General features: G+C 47.9%; 1 protein-coding gene across 1 annotated transcript in view; it reads left to right on the top strand.

Annotated features, from left to right (window-relative positions):
• Positions 1–451: 451 nt before the first annotated feature.
• MYH10 (myosin heavy chain 10) overlaps positions 452–19,528 on the top strand; it is an 80,705-nt gene continuing 61,628 nt past the window's right edge. The window contains exons 1-2 of the mRNA XM_041468612.1: positions 452–850; positions 11,410–11,566. Coding sequence (XP_041324546.1) covers positions 506–850; positions 11,410–11,566 — 502 coding nt within the window. The 5' untranslated portion in view covers positions 452–505. The remainder of the gene's footprint in view (positions 851–11,409; positions 11,567–19,528) is intronic.

Genomic DNA, 19,528 nt, shown 5'->3' with positions numbered 1-19,528 from the left:
CAGCAGAATCCACTGAGCAGATTTATGGTTTGCATCTATCTCTGTATTTTTGTTTTTCACTGTCCCATCACAGCTGAGTTTACTGCCAAGCTTCTGCTCTGTTTGCTCTCGTTCCTTATCTGAGCCCAGCACACAGATGCGTGTTTTTCCTGCTTGCAGCTCTTGCTGTGATGTCTCTGTCTTGCTGCTGCACAGCTGGAACCAGTCCCTGGCCGTCCTGCACTGGGTTTGGGTGACACTTGGCAGGTGACTGAGCTTTTGTGTGGCAGAGGTGTGTGAGCAGGGCCTCGGCTGTGCAGCAGCTTCTCCAGGCTGGGAGCGATGCCTGTGCTGCTTCTCCCAGGGAAGGAAGTGGTGGTGAGAAGGAACTGGTGGTGAGAAAGAACTGGTGATGGAGAAGGAACCAGTGGTGGATCACTGAGCTGTGAGGCTGGTGTGTAACGTGCTCCTTGCTTTTCCCTCTCTGCTGGCAGGGTGACTGGGAGTGGACCCTTCTCTTCCCGGGATGGCGCAGAGGTCGGGGCAGGAGGATCCGGAGCGCTACCTCTTCGTGGACAGGGCTGTCATCTACAACCCTGCCACCCAGGCTGACTGGACTGCCAAGAAGCTGGTGTGGATCCCCTCGGAGCGCCATGGCTTCGAGGCAGCCAGCATCAAGGAGGAGAAAGGGGACGAGGTGTTGGTTGAACTGGCGGAGAACGGGAAGAAGGCGCTCGTCAATAAAGATGATGTTCAGAAGATGAATCCTCCCAAGTTCTCTAAAGTGGAAGACATGGCAGAATTAACCTGTTTAAATGAAGCCTCTGTATTGCATAATTTAAAGGATCGCTATTACTCTGGGCTCATCTATGTAAGTAGTAATTATGGGATCCATTCTGGGTGCTAATTCAGCTGACCTTACCTGATTGCCATCCCTGCTGTTAGAGTAGGTCTTGGCTTTGATTTTGACAGCCTAAATACTTCATATCCCCAGCATTTGCATGAGTCCAAAGTCTTTTTCCGTGCTGTGTACAGGTCAAGAGCTCTGTCATGAAACAAATAATACATTCTGTGGCTGAAAGATGCTCACAGAAGTGTGACATGGCAGCTTGGGGAGCTCTGCTGCTGCTCCTTGGAGCACTTGCCTCCTGCTGAACTGATCCAGTGAGCAGTGGCAAGTGGCTTCCTTGAGCTGAGGGAGGTGACAAGCCCTCACTTTGCTGGGTTGCTGTGTTTAACTGCTCATGTGAATGAGCACATCTCTTGTTTTAACTTGCTGCATGTTAAAAATGGCAATAAGAGGCTCTGCTGGTATTTAAAATATGAAGTTTGGGAGTACTGGGAGTGCAAAATGTCTTTTTGGAACTGAATATTAGCCTAGTGGCCAGGAAGGGATGTGTTCAAGTGCTTAAAATAAACCAATAAAATAAAGCTTGTTTTTTTCCAGTGGTTTTGAAGCACTGATTGAACATCTGGCTTATCAGCATCTTGCTCTGGAGTTGGGAATCACAGCGCCCTTGGTGCTGTGTCTGACCCTGCTCCTCCCTTGGGCTCTGTCCCAGGTCTGTGCCTGCAGTCAGGAGCAGCTCCTGCTCTCTTGGCAGGCTGGTTGCACAGTGACTTGTTGCATCAGGGAGTCAGGAGCAGCTACAAGGAGACTTTCTGTCTCAAAAGACACTGGAACATCTGCTTAAATGCTTGCTTTGCTTTTATAAACACTTAAAGCTTAAATCCACTTTATTTAGTCCTGATAGTTGGCCCATTTTCCCCTCCATCTGGGGATTAGGGGGTACATTTTTAGCTTGACCCTTGATAATATTTGGACTTATTAAAATGGTGTACAAATACAAAGTGTTTTTTTTGTATTTGTGTGTCTTTGTCAGCTTCCTCCTCCAAGGCCTTACAGCAAGGTGCTGCTCATAGCAGAGCTGGGTGAAAAATACTTCTGGAATGATTCCTGCTGAAGGAAACTAATTGCATAATTAATGGATTGAAAACAAAAAGTAAACAGGTTGATAGGTCAAAAGTTTCCAGTCTGTGTATCAATCCTAATTATGGCTGTTAGGAAATTCATTACAACTATTATAGCTCATTTCATTATGAAGGTTAAAAAGCTGCAGGCCTTGAATGTCACAGCAAGCTGCAGTGCAGGGACTGCAGACACAGGCCCAGGTGTTTCTGGGGTGCTGTCAGGACCTGGCACACTCTGGGTGTGACAGTCCCCCTTTGTGAGACTGGCTGCTCGTGCATGTGCAGTTTGTGAGGTCCTGGGGTGCCTGAGCTTGTTCTCTTCCCAAGGGGTTCATTCCTTCATGCTGGGGCACACTGGAGCTTGTTCCTTGGCTGTATGCTGCTGCTGCCACTCAGGGGGGACAGTGCACATGGCCTTTGTGACAGACCTCCCTGCCCCAGCTGGGAGAGCTTGGGCTGAGAAACTCCAGCATTTGTTGGGCTGTTCTGAGTTACAGGGACACGGCTGGAGGATGCTGCTCCTCCCAAGAGCACTGGCTCAGTGCAGCTGGAAGGATTGCCTTCTGGGCTGGAAGGAAGCCTGGCTTGCTTGGTGAAGGTGTGCAGAGGAGCAGTGGTGGGATGTGTGCAGGACTGAATGCTGCAGAGTTCACAGCCAGAGGGACACTGCAGGAGCTCGAGCTCTTGGGGCTCTGTGGGACATCCCTGAGCTTCATGAATGTGGCACTGCTGCTGCTGGCACAGCCCAGAGCCATTGCCCACAGTTCCTGTTTGCCTGGTGCGAGGAAAAGAGCCAAAGTGAGCTGAGCTGAAATGAGTTCTGGTGGTTTGGCCATGCTGCCAGGGGCTGGGTAAAGCTCTGGTTGCATTTCCAGATAGTGCTCCCATGATAACCAAATGAAAATTGTGTATTTTGGTGTTGGTCTCAAGCAGTTGAGGTGCAGGTGGTGAATCTGAGCAGGTGTCCTGGAATTTCCCAACAGGCAGCCTGGAGTGTTGCCTTTCTAGGAAGTGAAAGATGCAAGAATGTCAAGTGAAGTAGACACATGTTTCCTTTCAATCCTGGAAAGGAAAGGAGCGAGGGGTGGGTGCAGTCATCTGGCTGTGATCCCTGTGCAGATGACGCTGCTGCAGGAACAGGAGGCTGACTAAGGCCCACACTGACCTGGGCACTGATGCTCACTCCAAGAGTTTCATGTAACATCCAAGTAGGGGTGGCCAGCAGTTTCTGGAACTTGCAGCATCTCTGCTGTCTGCCAAGTGTCCTGATCTCAGGCTCTGGGCACCACTGCTGAGCTGGGAGGTGAACACAAGAGGAGAATTGGGAGGTCAGGGCTTGTAAAGGCAAGGTGTGAGTGCTTGGTCCTGTCCCTCTGGGGTCTGCCCGTGGCAGCACAGAACATGGAAAGGAGCAGGACTTGTACAAGAACTGCTGGGAAGGGTGGTTGGAGTTTCAGTTATGGTGATCCCAGTTCTGCTTTGGAGATGAAATAACTTTAATTTTTTGCTCCACTTTTAACATCATCTATTCCATTGGTTGCCACGAGGTTTGTTTGGAGTGTTAGTGCTGGTTCTGTGAAGGTGCAGCCACCTACAGCAGGCAGTTTAGTTGTTCTTTCATTGTTTCTGCCTTTGCTTGGAATTTTCACTCTCCCTTGTGTTTCATGGCTGAAGTTCCCCAAATCCTGTGCTTTTCTAGGGATATCAACGTTTCTTACCTATCATTTGAGTCACTCATGCTCTAAATTGATCTTCATATCCTGCTGGAGTGGGTTTTGCTTCCTGTAAATGCTTGTGAACACTGATTCTCCAGTTCAGAACTGAACTGCTGTGGCTGCCCTGCTTTGGAGTAGCCAGCTTTAATCCTGGCTTCAGGCTGCATTAGTGACATCCTTCAGCTGCAGATCAGGAGCTGGAGGTGGTTCACTGGGAGGGCACCCAGGAGGAATACCCACAGGCTTAGGAGGTCCTTTGAAGATTTGGAATAAACATGGTTTTGCTCAGACTGGTTTTATGGTGCTTCCTGAATATCCTTATCCCATGAACTGAGTTCCAGGTGACTTTCTGGGGGTGTTGGTTTAAGAAAGGAATAGTTCTAGTCAGAGGTTTTGACTCACTGAGGTCTGTACCCTGGGTGAGGAAACCTCTCTATTCTTGTAAGACCTGCGTGTAAAATGCCACTGTGGAGGCTTCTAGATATCAGCCCTAGAGCCTGGTTTGTGCTCAAGTTGTGTCTGAAAATATGATTTTATGGGGGGAAGAAGCCTTTGAATCAGAGAATGAGATGGAGAAATGAAATCCACTGGGAAGGGTGGGTGGTGAGGGTCCCTCAGCCCTGCTTGCTGCTCTTTAAAGACCACACTTAATTCTTTGTCACAAGCTGTGGTAGACATTAGGTGACTTCACCCACCAATTTAAAGCTCTTTTGATGGCAAGAGACTCTTCAATCCCACTTTTAAAATGTATTTTAAATTTAGAAGCATCACCTTATGTACCTCTTGTGGACAGAAATATCCTGTCAAAGCCAGCGGGTCTCTCATGGCTGTGCAGGTTTGCCTCAAGGTTCTGATTTTGCAGGGACTCCAACACCTGAGCTGCAGGTGGCTGGGTTTTACTGCTCTGACTGGTGAGTGCAGGTGAACACTGAACGGTTCTGGGGTAAATGGCAGATTTCCCACTCCGTGGGTCTGTAAACTTTGGAGTCTGAGTGCCTTTTCTGATGCTCTGGCAGGGCCACAAGTCTGGCTTATGCAGTCAGAAGTTCCCAGTGTAGTAGGAAGGGATGAAGGAATTGCTCACTCAAACACAGGGTGTAATTAAGCTGCAGTAAAACCAAGGTATCCCAAATTCTATGTGCTTTATGGTCATTTATTTTAAAACCATTGGTGTTGCCACTTCTGTTGTTGGCCCAGCTTTCCTGGAGGGAGGCCTTGCCCACGGGTGGCTGAGTGGCTTTGTGATACCCCCAGAAATCATTGCAGCTTCTCCTTACCTGCTTCCTGACCCCATTCAGGCAGAGGATTAAAATGAACAGAATTTCTCACACCTGTGACTCCCTGCAGTGTCCAGATGGCCCCTTGTGCCTGGTGGGGGATGTGGGGAGCCCTGGGCTACGTTTGGGGCTCAGCTGGGGACAGGTACCCACGCTGTGTGTGCTGTGGGCTGAGTCAGGGTGGAGTGATGAGTTTTGCTGTCCTTGAGGAAGGACAGCAAATCCTGAGGAAGGATTTTGCTTCAGCTTCAGCGTCCCCCAAACCCCAGAGAGCTGTGCATTATCTTCCCTGCCCACTCCCCCGTGGGTTTTTTTTAAGCCAAGACTTTTGAAAAAGCGTTGGAAGCTGTTTGTGTGAGGCTTTGAGTTCCTGGAAGCCTCCTGCTGGTTCTGCTCTCCTGGCACAGGGCTGCTGGGTTTTCTTTGCACCAGTGAAGTAGAAAACGTGCTCACTGTAGTGCAAGTAAAACACTGCAGCAGGTATTTGTTGATAATTGCAAGTGTTACCTCTGTAATGGGCCTGCAGCCCTGTTATTTCACTTTTGAGTGTACTTGCCATTTTACTGGAATAGAAGAGGGAGGGAATGGGAGCTGTGCCACAGTCCCCAGTTCCAGAGCCTGCTGTGGGTGGCAGCTCTTACAGCCCTGCACTGTCTTTAAGCTGTTCCTTCTGTTAAGCTGCTGCCTCCTGTGAGGCCTGAGTGTAACCTAGAACAATCTGTGGTATTATATAAGCATCTGTGTTCTAATTGCTTTAATTTTCCTGCTGGTCCAGTTGGGAATGTTTCATGTTACTGAGTGTCAAAGATTGGTATTAAAAGAAACCTGCAAGAAAAGGAGTTTGTTACTTAATTCTTTTTCCTACCACAAGTCAGTCACTGGATCTAATACCCAGCATGTGGCAGAAGAAATGCAGGGGTTCACACTGGTGGAACTGCTTTGACACAAGAACTTTTTTTATATCGACTCTGATTTTTGGAATACTCATAAATGTGATCAAGTTGAGGGAGATGTGTGCAGGGTTAGAAATGTCTGAGGGACTGAAAGGAGGTGAATCAGGTAAGCAGAGGTATGGAAAACGGCTTGTTCTTGTCCAACTGGGTTTCTGTAAAAGAGGGTGGATTCAGAGTGTGAAAAGGATCAGCAGTTTGCCCTGTCCTCTCCTGTGCCAGTGCTCAGGGGTGCACTGTGCTGCAGGACAGCCCTGCAGCCCGTGTCAGAGCTGTGTGGAGCTGTCTGGGGAGCAGTCAGGCTCTGACATGCAGCTCTCCAGGAGCCTGCTGGAAGGATATTAATACTCCTGTGGCCCTGGTGCAAGCTCAGCTCATGTTTTAGCTCTGAGGCAGTTTGAGCCCAGGCTGTGACCCTGAGTGTGTCTGTGTGAGAGGAGGAGCTGGCAGGGCATGGCCTGCACTGCTGGGCTGGGGGTTCTCTCTGAACACATCACCTGAAGGCTGTGAGTGTGGAAATTCTCTGCTGAGCCTCTGCTCAGCCCCAGCTGTGCAGAACATCCACAGACAGATCAGCTGTAGTGGGAGCTGAGCTTTTCCATTCCTTCCTGGTGTGTGTGTTGGGCTCCTTCCCTTTCTCATTCTCCTGCTGTGCTGCCCTGGGTAAATCTGTGGCTGTGATCCCCAGCCTCTCTGACCTGAGCTTCCCAGGCTGTTCCTTGCCCTTGTTGAGCACCCTTTGATTCCAGTGTTGTGCCCAGCCCAGGGCACAGCCCCACCTTCATCCCCTCTGGGGCTGAGCAGTCCCTGTCCTTCTTTAAGGCTTGGCTTGGATAATGTCAGGGACAAAAGGTGCTCTGTGAGAAAACCATGTCTGGCTCAGGGAACTGAGCTTGGAGTGGGAAAGGTGACTCTGTAACCTCAGGAAGTGAAAAGCAGGCAAAGAAAATGCTCTGTTGAGGCAATTTATCAACTGGAGAGTGTGCTCCACTCCCTTAGTTATGGGATAGTGCTTAAAGCATGTAGTGCTGGGCTGGGAATGGCTGGTTTCTGTTTCAGCTAATAATGAGAGCTGTCTAAATGCTTACTTCAGCTTAATTATTGATGTAGTAATAGAGTGGACCTGTCACTTTGTATTTGAAGAATTGCAGCTCAAGGTTGAGCCTGTGTTTGGGGTGATTGTTAGATCACCAGGCTGGTTGTTACAGATGCCCAGCTGGACCTGCATGGTGTTGATGTGTCTCAGTGCTTTGAGGAGGCCTTGGCATGGCATGGCATGGCATGGCAGAGCAGCCCAGCCCAGCAGCTGGTCCCTGGCCACAGGAGCTGTTCGTGCAGGGGACAGCCCCAGGCCTTTTGTTAACCTGAGCTCCTCTGTGTGTGTGCACAGAGCAGGGGTGCTGTGGTTGTGGGGGAGGACAGGCCATGAGGCCACCCTCCAGATGGAGCCTGAGCTCCCAGGGCTTTCCACCTGGGAATAACTCACCCTGTTGGCCAGTTGTTCACTCACAGCCACCTCCCTGCCAGGATGCAGGGATGGAGTGGGGTTTGAAACAGGCCAGTGCCAGGATCCTGAGCTCTGCAGGTCGGGACAGCTTACCAGAACCCAAATTACTGCATGATAAACTACTGGATGCAGGCTGGAAGCATCTGGAAACCTTCAAACTGCACATTTAGTGTCCTGAAGGGGAGCTTGTATAACCAACCTGTCAGTCAGAGCTCTCCCTTACTGTTTGTGTCTGGAGCCCTGCCTGGGGAGTGCATTCCAGGGTGTCCTGTGGCTGTGGGTTGGTGCTGGCTCCTCCTGGTAAAGCAGGATTGTGTTCAAACAGCTGATCCATCAGCTCCAGGTGAATCAGCATCTTTGCTTGCCTTTCAATTCTTAATGTGCTCATCCACCTCTGTCAGCTGAAAAATGAATGAAGGCTGGTTCTCCATCCAGCCTGGGCTGTTACTGGAGCTCACCCAGCTGATCCCAGCTCTTATTCCCACCTGACAATTCCATCAGAGCCACAGGATAGAGTTCATTAAATGGGCTGTCCATTTGTTAAGCAGATGTGTGTGTATTCCTGATAATTCCTCCTGGGGCTCCTCACCAAGAAGCTTTTTTGAGGGGTTTTAAACAGTCTCTACTTTTCATATGTTTGGTTTCCATGCACAAAGCCCTTTCCTGCTTTTTTAGGCACGGTGATTCACTGTGAGACTTGCAGTTATAAAACAGCTGTGAAAGATTTTGGTACCATTTGCTCCCTCCCAATTAAATTTGGCTCATTAAAAGCATCCTTTCTGTGTTTCTCTGCCTGCCAAGCCACGAAGCCAGCCCACCAATATGTTCATATATTGCTTTCTGCAATAGATGACAGTCAGGAAATTGGGAAAATTCAGTTCCATCTTCCTGTGAATAAATTAAGGCTGTGCAGGGTGGTGCTGGTTTGAGGAAGGTCTCGTTTTGAAATTCTGCAGGGAAACAGCAGGAGAGGGAGCAGGGTGACACATTCAGGAAATCAAGGTGTTGGAGTTCAGGGTGCTGCATGCAAAGAGCTGCCATGGCACATAGGGAATGGCCTGGGATAAAAGCTTCTCCTTTAGTTTCAAATAAATGAATGCCAGCACTGCCAAAATGTAGAATTTTGTGCTTCATAACTTCTAATTGAGCCCTGTTCAATAGAAAGATTCTTTATATTAACAGTTAACCCTTTTCAGTTGCCCAGGGTATTTGTTGGCCTTCTCTGGTTTGGTTATGTTGGGCTTTGCTTATTCCATTATTCCATTCCTTCCTTCATCAACTGCTGCTTCAGGAGATAGCCAGGAAGGGCTTCCAGGTTAGGTGTTATCAATAGAGGATTGTTAAGTTTGTTTCTCTAGGTTATTCATTCTTTATGTGGCTAAAATAGTAACATTTACTCCCTGTCTGTGCTGGGGAAATAAACTAAAGGTGCCAAAGCAACTGGAGGGAGGAGAGAAGGATAATCTTCAAAGAGCTGTTTTATCCCAGCACTTAAGATTTTTTTTTTCTTTAATTATTTACCAGATCAGTTTATTTGTGTCTGGGTAAGGGCAGTGATTCTGGTCACCAGTGCAGGTGGGTTTTGCAGTGATTCCCTTACAGCTTAGCCACCTCTGCTCTGGGAGCTCTGTCCTTGCTCAGGGGAGGGAAAGTGCCAGTCTCTGAGGCTGAGTGGGTGAGAGGCAGAGCAGGGTGAGGGTCCAGAGCCCTCCCTGGGGCAGAGCCCTGCTGGCCTCAGCCCGCTGTGGTGCCATGGCACTGCTCAGAGCCGTGCTGGGACAGCTCTGGGGTGGGCTCTGGCCCTGGGAATTCCTCTGGCCTGCACTGAGCAGTGACCAGCTCCCTCCTGAGCTGTGCCTGCACTGCAGGAGCACAGGGGAGGTGCTGCTCCGTGGCTCTGAGCTGTGGTTCTGTGCTGGGCTTGGCAAATGTGTTCTTTCTTCTGGTTACCCTCACTGGGAGCCTGGACTGGCAGGCAGGCTTGTGGCAGTGCTCAGAGCCTCTGTGTCACTGGTGGTGGTGGCAGAGGGATGTGGGTGACCTCGGCTGAGCACAGGGAGGGTGCTGGGAAGGGGTGCCCCCTGTTCAGCTGTTAATTGACTCCTTGTGTGGTTGTAGCAAGCTGTTAAAATAACTGTCCTGCCTTCCCTCCCTCCCAGTCTCAGCAGGCACCAGGAGTGAGTTTGGGCAGGGAAATGCTTCTGTTTGCAGCCAGCTCTGTGTGACATTTGTCTGCAGCAGCATCCAGGTCAGTCAGGAAGGGCAGGAGCGCTGATGCTGGCAGGAGGGACAGTGGCAGGAGAGGAGGCTGGGGAGGAGCTGCCCACCTGCCAAGAGCCCCGTGTTACGTTGAGTTAATGACTGATAAGTTGTTTTTTATGCTTGGCTCAGTTGCCCTGATAAGATGTGTTTCCTTTCTCTTGAGAAATAAATACCTTGTTGAGGTGGTAAGGCCCTGCAGGTATCATCCAGCAGATCTGACCAAAGCAGAGGGAGTATTTTCCTGCAAGGACATAAGATGTCCCTATGTCAGGAGATCTGGCTTAAAACCAAGTTCTTTTTCTTTGCTGATGGTGCTCCTGGACTCAGTTCAGAGAACACCTTCTGCCTGTCTTTCCAGAAGCTGGTGGAGGTGTAGAAAGGACAGGGGGCACCTTTTCCTCCAGATAAAATCTTTTACACTTACAAAAGAAAAAAGAGGCAGATTGGGACTGTCAGCTACTGTGTTCATACCAATGCAGCAGAAATACCTTTTAAAATGGACAAATGTTATATCCTGAGTGACCTGCTCAGTACTGTGGGCCCTCAACATCTGTCAAAGCCTTCTGCTTATTCTCCCCATCCTTTTTCTCCTCTTAGCCTGCAGAGGTAAGAAACGTGGTTTTCCTGACATTCAGAAAGATACTTTTTATTTCTGCCAAACCTGGTCTCTCTTGCTGCCTTCCTGAGCTGGTAAAGACGGGAATTTCAGCAGTGACCAAAAGGAACACGCTGTCCAAGCATGTGAGGAGACAGCAGTGAGTGGAGAGATTAGATATCCTGCTTTCTTCAGAGCAGTCACTTGTGGTTGCTGCTGGAAGGGGCCGAGCAGATTCCTTGGAAGGGAACATGCAGGAGGGAGAGCTGTGGTGTGTGCAGGGAGCAGTGCCTGTCAGAGCTCAGCCTCTGACCCAGGCCAGGCTCATCTGTCCTCCCTGGTAAGCCGGAGCCCGTGGCTGCCTGTGCTCCTTCTGCCAGGGCTGTTCTGTCACGATTCCTCAGGGATGGAGCTCCTGCTTGGCTCCCAGGGGAGTGTGGCCCCGTGGGCACTGCTGCAGTGTGGGCTCGGTCCCGTGGCACTTGACAGAAAAGTCTCAGTGGAACCAGCAATGCCCCATTCCTGCTGGTTCCTGGATACTCTGGGAGTCCACTTCTGTGGAGCGTCAGCTCCGCAAGGAGGGTGTGAAACATCTGCAGGGCTGGCTGCCAAGCTGTCCCTCAGCTGGGTGGGAAGGGAGGAATGACCCCTCTGTGGGATGAAAAGGGCTCCTGGGCAGGAAGGATGGACAGGGACAGGATAGCAGAAATGAGGGTGGTTTGACATAGGCTCTTCCCTCATCTAGATTATTTACCAGAGCAATGGGTATTATCAGTTCCTTCAAAAGGAAAGTAACTTGGAATGCACATTTTACTGAAGGAGTTGAACATCAAAAGGTGTCCATAGAGCTGGAACTTGGCAAACGGAAGAGAGATTTAAATGTCTGTGGGAAAGAGATCAGATACTCCTCTTCAGATTTACCTACGCTTATTATCTTTAAATTACTTTTTATGCAGGTAATTAAAGAGCCTTTTAAGAGAACTAGAAACCAATAATTTGAATATAGCATGTACTTTGAGTTGCTCTACGAAAAGCACCTCAATTTTGTTTTAAGATAAATATTCTAGAATCTGTGAACAGGCTTTCTGTTCTTTACGACTTTATTTCAATACTGTTTACTAACAGAAATGTTTGTTATTTTTTCTTTTCCCAGACCTATTCAGGGCTGTTCTGTGTAGTCATAAATCCTTACAAGAACCTCCCAATCTATTCAGAGAACATTATTGAGATGTACAGAGGGAAGAAGCGCCACGAGATGCCACCGCACATTTACGCCATATCCGAGTCTGCCTACAGGTGCATGCTGCAAGGTAAGGAGCAGGCTCTGGGCTTTGACAGCTCCTGGCAACTCCTCAGTGTTCCTGCAGCTTGGGGATTCCTTACCCAGCCATGTGCAGTCAGGGTTTTAAAGAGGGGGAAGAGAACCAGGTCTGTGTGACTCGCTGAGGCATGGCAGGCGGCAAGGTGACACCAACACAGCTGGGCTGGGCCATTGCTGCTCTGGGAGTTGAGTCAGAAATACTTTGTTCCTCAAAAAAAAGAGCTAAGTTGCATGTCCAAAGATGTTGTGCACTAGCTCTGGATGAAGGAAGAGTGAAAGAGTAGGATTGAAAAGGCAATGCTATAAAAATGTTGGTGTTTGGCAGCTGGCAAATAATCCGAGGTGACAATGGAACAATGATGGGTTTGAGTTCAAACAGAGGTCAGGGAAATACTTAACCTGGAGGAATTTTTCTTTTTCTCCTAACTGATGTGTGTCTGCAGTAGAATGGAGTGAGTTTATGGAGGGGCTCATGGTTTGAATTTTGGCTTTAAGGCTGTTCTGGACAAACACGAAAACTGAATCTGACATGACAGAAATGAGCACGTGCTGTTGAACTCACCCAGTTGCATTTCTGACACAGGATTTTGGAAGCACAGCTCATTCCAATACTGACTCATGTTTAGGGGGCTGTTGAAGATGTGGGGACAGCAGCATGTTGCCTGCAGCCAGGTGTGTGTCAGCAGGAGCCAGCTCTGCACACCTTGCTGTGTGTTGTGCTGTGGCTGAATTTGGGATGGAGGGAGGGGAAGAGCTGTTTGACCCACTTCACCCAAACTGAGGGAATGCTCTTTCTGCTACCAGATTAAACCATTTAAATGTTAACTTTTGGTTTTTCAGGCACTTGATACCTTTAAATACATCACACAAGTCTTTGTTTCTTGAATTGTGACTTTGTCTTTAGGGCTGCTTAATAATCAACTACAGGTTGCTGAGTGTCCTTTCACCTCAGGAGAGCTGTGCCAGCAGAGTGGGGTGATGCAGGGACAGCCAGGGGGAGAGCAGCAAATTGGGGCCACCAAGACTTGTTCTGCTTCCCAGTGGATACCCAGGGCTTTGTTTTCATGTGTTTTTGTGAAAGAAACTCTGACTTCTTGACCAGAACAACAGCCTCTAGCAGCTCAGGTCGGAGCACCCCTAGTAAGTGCATGTGGGATAATAGCAGAGCAAACCTTAAGATTTATTTTAAGGAGTTTATTGTAGCAGTCTCAAGTGGATTGTGATTAAGTGCTTCCCAATCTGAAAGCACTTCTTGAAATTGTCTCAAGAATACACTGAAATGTCCTTGAGACAAATGTCCTCTAATAAAGTAAGTCAATGTCAGCAGTTACCACGCTCCGGGTGCTCCATATATTTGCTCACATACCCTGCTGGTGCTCATTTGTATCTCTGGAGATCCTGCTACATGGACAAATGTTACTATTTTTGGAAGATGGAATTAAAAAAAAATGCACATGGTGGTGTATGTTTGGTTACAGTCCTCTTTTCTTTCCTTCTGATGCATGGAGGTTTATATTTTGTATCAAATCTCTCTGTGCTTGCTTTCTTTTTGGCTTTGATAGTCTGAGTTCTCATCTGAGCAAATGAAGGGGTAGCTTGGAATAAGAGCAGATGAAACCCATGCAATGGGATCCATTATTTAGGGAATAACTTGTTTAAGGGTAACTAAATCTGTGTTTCTAGTGCCTTTCACCTGCATGGAGCCACTCCCTGGTTATTTTAGGCAGCGTTTGCAGGACTTAGTGAATTTCCCATTGCTGATTTGTGTGCACAGGGCATTGCAGGGATAAATAAAAACTCCAGCACAGGCATGGGTGCTGGTGAGGGGGAGCAGGGAGTGTTTGTGCCAGGGGGAGTGGGGGGCTCTGGCACTGCTGCAGAGAGACACTGCAGGGAGCTGAGTTTGTCTCCATGTAAATAAAACTTGCAGTTACAACAACCAAGGTTTTGTAGTCATTAGAGCACCAAATAATATTTGTCTTAACAGTAGCAGATGATTACATTATTCTGTTTGTTTCTGGTTATCAGTGGCAACACAAGGTCAGCTACTGAGTGTGCCCAGGGTTTGGTGAGGATAGGTTTTCCCTATCAAGTATTTAACACAATGTGCAAAATGTCTCTCATCTTCTAACTCTGCCTTGTGTTTTAGTCAGCATTCAGTCTTCAATGAAACAGAAAATACGTGTCAGGAAGTTTTGGCTGGTAGAAATATGTCTGTGACCAAGAACTAGCTGGGTTAATCAAAACGCTTCAGATTAATCATCAGAGGTGTCTGCAAGCCTTTATTTGCAGCAGAATCCTTGGCCAGGCTGCTTTTGCTGATAAGTTACTGACACATGCTTGTGAAAGTGTTGTTGTGCAGTTCCTGGCTGTGCTGTGCACGTAGCTGCTGTGGCACACAAGGGCTGGGGAGAGGAGTTTTCCAGTGTTAGTGCAAGCCATGCTTCTGCTGCTACAGCAGATCCACAGGCTCCTTTTGATAGGAATGGCTGCTGTGTTTCCAGTGTTTGATGTCTGAAGTTTAATTATTAGGATTCAAACCTGAAATTGAAACCATAGGAATGCAATTCCTTTGGAGAATATGACCTTCCCCTAATAGAAATATCCTGGCCACTAATCTAGATTAATGAAAGTGGTTGGCTGGATTTTCCTGGCCTGTTCAGTGGTATTTTGTGCAGTATAATCATGTTTATTTTCCTTGCAGCTAATCACAAACTACTCATTTCCAGGTGTTTGTGAGCTGTTTACTGTGATTAATGTGATTAACAGGATACCTGGACCTGAGCTGGGACTCTGAGCAACCTGATTTCTGAAACCACAATTTTACTGTGCTGGGAATTGGGCACAGTGAGTAAAGTGTTACTCAGGTTCTTAGTGCTTTCATGCCTCTAATTCAGAGCATGGGCAGTCACAGCTCAGCTTCCAGTTTCTGCTTTGCTGAGGTTTTGTATGTTTAATATTTGTGCTTAAATAAGAAAATGGAGATTTTTATTTAGATTATGGAAGCAAAGGGTTTTCTGGTCAGCAGAACTGGTGTATGTGCATCTCCATAGTTATTCCTTGTCTTAAACATTGCTGGAACACTCTGAATGTTCCTGAACTGGGGATACAAACGAATCCCTGCAGATCTCCACGTGTGCTGTGCTGGGAAGAGTCTGTGTGTCAGCACTGCTGCCTGCCAGCCATCAAACCCCGCTCTGTTCTTGGCCCCCTGAAGAATTTCCTGTTTGGGGGGACCTCCTGCCCCCCTGGCTGCCCAGGCCAGCCCTCCCTGTGCCCTCTGGGGAGGGAAGAATGGGCTGCCAACGTGGGTCAGTGCCTGCCAAAGGCAGAGGGCACAGGCTGGGGGAAGAGCTCTGACACACAGAACAGATCAGACCCCACTCTGGAGGGGATGGATTCCCAGGGACACAGAGTGAGTTCTGGGAGATGCAGAGTTGTTCTCCACGGCTGAGTGTTGCAGATGAATGGGGCAGCTGTGAGGGAACAGGGATTTGGGGCAGGTTCTGCAGGGAAAAGCCAACCCAGGCAGTGCTGGGTGCTGCCTTTGCTGCAGCAGCTGCATTAAAGATTGAGTTGAAGGTGCTCTTGTTTGAGGCAGCCAGGACCTGGGCTGCATTCTAGTTATGCCAGTCAGGATTTCTCTTCAGGAAAAGACTCATTACCCAGTGCCTGACCGCAGAAGATAATAACCTGCAATTCAGCTTTCCAGACTGGATTTCCCCTCTCTTTCCCCCAGTAATTATTTTTCAAAGTGCTGTGGTAGTAGGGTGTTACTTCACAGGTGGTTTAGTGGATTTCTCCTGCACTTTCCCTTCATTTCCCTGAGGAGAAGGTGAAGCAGGCAGTAGCCATATCCAGGGGTGATGGGCTGGAGGGAAGCCCAGCAGTGGGGTAGGGCTGTGCTGGCCCCACACAGCATTGCTGACATGACCATAAGGAATTGCTGTCCTAATCCCTGTGACAATGTTGACCTTAATTCTGCTTGGTTATACAATTTGCAAGCCTTGCTAGTGTTCTTCGGTCCTGCTCAAAGTTATGGGCCATGAAAATTTGCCACAGAGCAGGATTTTCTTTGAGAAAATGAATTTTCTAGGGCTGATAGGGCTGTGACAATACTTCACTAGTGTGGGAGATTTGACTGTGCAAAAGCAGCACTCACAAATTTTTCTCTAGTGCTTTTTCCACAGTTAACTTTGTCTTTTCCCTCTTCCCTTCCAGTTTTCCCACTGGATTTCTAGAGGAAGTGTGGCTTTGTTTTATTGTGCCTCTTTATTCAGAGACATGCAAGTGTTTCGGAAGAAATATTAAGGAAAACTTGTTGACTTTTTGTTGCTAAAGCCCAGCTTGCCTATTAATATTACTCTTGTTTAATTATGCTTAGTCTCTCCTTTTTATCCTGTTTCCCTGAGGACATCTTGATGAGCACCAAATTAGCACTGATATTTTAGGCCTGCCTTTAATCCTGTTGCAGAGAAGGTTTATCGGAAACAGCCTAAGAGGGGAAGGGAACACTTGGTGTTGGAGAAGCCAGAACTGCCTACAGGTGCAATGCTTCTCTCTTCAGAACATCTTCTCCATCTATATTTGTAGTTAATCTTGATTTAAGTCCTCCCTTGGGGGCATATCCACCCCCAGATAGAGAAGAAAATAATTGAAACTAAAATAAGACAATTTTTTTCTTTTAAAGGTCTTTTAAATTTTCAAATGGAAGAGGGAAAAATTGCTCTGAGACTGAAAAAGTTGGGAGTGATGGTTGGTGTTCTCTGTTGCGAGGAGCAGATGGAACCTGATAGATGTGCCATTAATGTTCTTGGTATTTTCATTACCTCTTGACTTCCCAAAAGGGTCCCCAAGGCCTTTTAAGGAGTTGCAAAGTGCAGGATGATGATCCCAGCAGACCTGGCTGCTTGGTAACTGTCATGTGAAGGATTTATAGGTCCCTTTACTGTTACACTGAGAATTCTGGGCTTTCACTTGTCCGCTCAGGCAGGTGTGGAATATAAACACAACACCATTACCATCCAGATTGCTTGCACACCTCCAGGAGTGCCACATGCAGGGTCCTCGTGGCTGAGTGCAGGGAGATTCTTGAAGCAAGAAACGAAGCAGGAAAAACTGAAATCCATCATGCCGAAAGTCTCCTGCCTCATTATTTTTTAATTTGAAGTAAAATGATAAATATTTCTGTCAGCTGAACTTGTTTTGCAGTATTTCATCTCCTTCCCCTCACTTTTGTGTTCTGTCTCTTGGTGTTAAAGTGTGTGATTCTGGGGCTGGGAGTTGTCGTGGTTGAAATCACTGCACCTTGCTTGGCCAGCTGTGCATGGCACCAGTAGCAAGTCCTTACTGAGCTTACACAATCTGGTTCTAGAAACTTCATTTTAAACTTCTTTTGTTATTGTTGGGGAAGCTGTAGTTCTTTTCTGACCTTTGTCCTTCTCTGTGTCAAAATGTGGCTGCATCCCTGTTTATTGTTCAGCTCAAGGTTGGGCACTTAATTAGGAGTGATGATACTTTCAGTGAACAGCTCTCTCTTCTGAATGAAGGCTTAATTGCTTGGAAGTTGACGTATTTTTTAATGTAATTTCAGTAACTTTGTTGTATTACAAATGAGACAGGGGTGACAATTGTTACATAAGGAATTTTTAGTTTCCTCAGCGCCTTGGTTTTTTTCCTCCTTCTGAAGTGCAGTGCTGCAACAGATGAGCCACTTCATGGGCTTTTTTGGTTGATATTCTGAGCAAGCAGAGATGACTTTAATTTTAAAACTTGCTATGCAAGCTGGCCTTATAATTGAATTGTGACTGTGCCTACAGACAGGAATTCAAGACTGAGTGCATCCAACTTGGGAAATCATTCATGAGATGAATCACTCCGCGCGATTACTCAGTCAGCACCTGCTCCTGCACCGAAGCTTTGGTTTAAATTAAACTCCTTTTATTTCTAGGTAGTTGTGAAATGGCTAATTTGCTGCTGCTTGGCCCAGGCCTGGGATGACAGGCACAAGCAGCAATGCCTTGATGTAACAAAACCTCCAATGTGTTCTAATCTCGGGAGCAGCGTGAGAGCGGGGCCGGGCGCTGCGTGCTGTGCACAAAGCTGGGGTTTGTCAGCCCTGCCTGCATTCCTCTGGGCTGCTGAGCTAAGAGTGCAGCTATGCCACAACTGCCACTGCCAGCACTTGCTGCAGCTTCTTTTTCCTCCCCCTTCCTCTTAGGTTTGTTGTCCTTTGGCAAGGAAGCAGCAGAGCAGGGTTTATCCCTTGGCCAGTGGGAGAGGTGAGGGCTGCTGCTGTCCTGCTCCTCGTCTGGGAGCCCAGGCTCACAGCAGCAGCACAATTGCCAATTTCTGTCCTGCTGTATCTCCAGCCTGCTCTCACTTGTCCAGGCTTGATGCTCTCAGGTGTTCCTGGCAGGCTTTGGGAGCCTTCCTCAAGGACTCGGAGTTGCAAGGTGTTGTGCATCTGTTTCGGAGAAGGAGGTGAATAAAAGCTCATGGCTTTCTGATCACCTTGGGGCATTCAAATTCTTGCTGTTCTAGGGCTTTTTCAGAGTGGTGGTAAAGTCATCAGATGGTGTGGAGAAGGAAAATGCAAAAGAAAAAGCAGGAAAAACCAGGTGTCTACCTGTTTATGTATATCTGCTGTGAAGTTGTTCAGGGAATTTCTTGTGGAAAATTAGAGGAAAATAGCAGGAAATCATTCTCTGAAGGGTTAGTAAATAGAAAATGCTGAAAATAGAACATCTGCAAGAACCAAATCCTTAATCTCAGAGATGGAATAGCTGATGGACTGTGCTGCACAGAAACATTTGGCAGCAGAGCAGCCAGATGGGAGCTGCTGGTGCCATCTCTGAGGGTCCTGCTCGGAATCTGGAGACCACTGTACTCATGATCAGCTTTTAAAAGGAGTTTGACAACAATCCTAAGCAAAGGGGGGTTGTAAGCTGTGTGAGGAAAGACCTTCATATGGGCAAAGAACTGGTTAAAGATTGGTCAATCTTGCCCATTGTTTTGTGCTTTTTATGGTTTGGGAGTTGCTGCTGCAGACCCTGGAACCTGCCTTCCTCTGTTTGTGCTTTTTGTGCAGAAACATCTTGGGAAAGATGAATTACCTTGGAAATGCTGGAGCTGCTGCTGCTTAAGCAGGAGCTGAAGGGTCTGGGGACATCTGAATGCAGCAGTTGTGGTAAATCAGGCAGGGAATGTGAGGAGTGAGTGGAAAAGGGATCCATCTCAGAAACATTTTTACCATAGACTCGACACATTTTCTATTTTCATAATAATCAATCGATAATAATGTAATACTTTTGGAATATATAGACTTAGAGTACATGCCAAGCACAAGCACAGGTGAGAGCCCACCTGCAGGGCTGCTCCAGCTCGGGGGCCCAGCACAGGAAGGGCCTGGAGCTGCTGGAGCCAGGCCAGGGGAGGCACCAGGATGGTGCTCTGAGAGCTGCAGTTATTCAACCTGGAGAAGAAAAAGCTCTGGGGAGACCTCAGAGCCCCTTCCAGTGCCTCAAGAGGCTCCAAGGAAGCCGGAGAGGGACAAGGGATGGAGTGACAGGACATGGGGGAATGGATTTCAACTGACAAAGCAGAAGTTTAAACTAGAGATTAGGAAGGAATTGTTCCCTGGGAGGGTGGGGAGGCCCTGGCACAGGGTGGCCAGAGCAGCTGGGGCTGGGAGTGTCCAAGGCCGAGTTGGAGAGGGCTTGGAGCAGCCTAGGACAGTGGAAGGTGTCCCTGCCATGGCAGGGGTGGAGCTGGATGATCTCTAAAGTTCCTTCCAACCCAAACCATTCTGTGATTTAATGTGAACTCTGTACAGCAGAGAGGAAATGGAACAGGAGACATTAAAAGAACAGCCAGAATGAGCAAAACTGTTCAGTAAGGAAATGACAATTCAGGTCAGATGTAACAGAAGTCTGAATCTGAAGTGGCACAG

The sequence above is a fragment of the Pyrgilauda ruficollis genome, unplaced genomic scaffold, assembly GCF_017590135.1.
Source record: "Pyrgilauda ruficollis isolate IOZ18807 unplaced genomic scaffold, ASM1759013v1 scaffold221, whole genome shotgun sequence".
Classification (NCBI taxonomy): domain Eukaryota; kingdom Metazoa; phylum Chordata; class Aves; order Passeriformes; family Passeridae; genus Pyrgilauda; species Pyrgilauda ruficollis.
The sequence above is the reverse complement of the archived record's forward strand: the minus strand, read 5'-3'. Positions and strand labels throughout refer to the sequence as shown.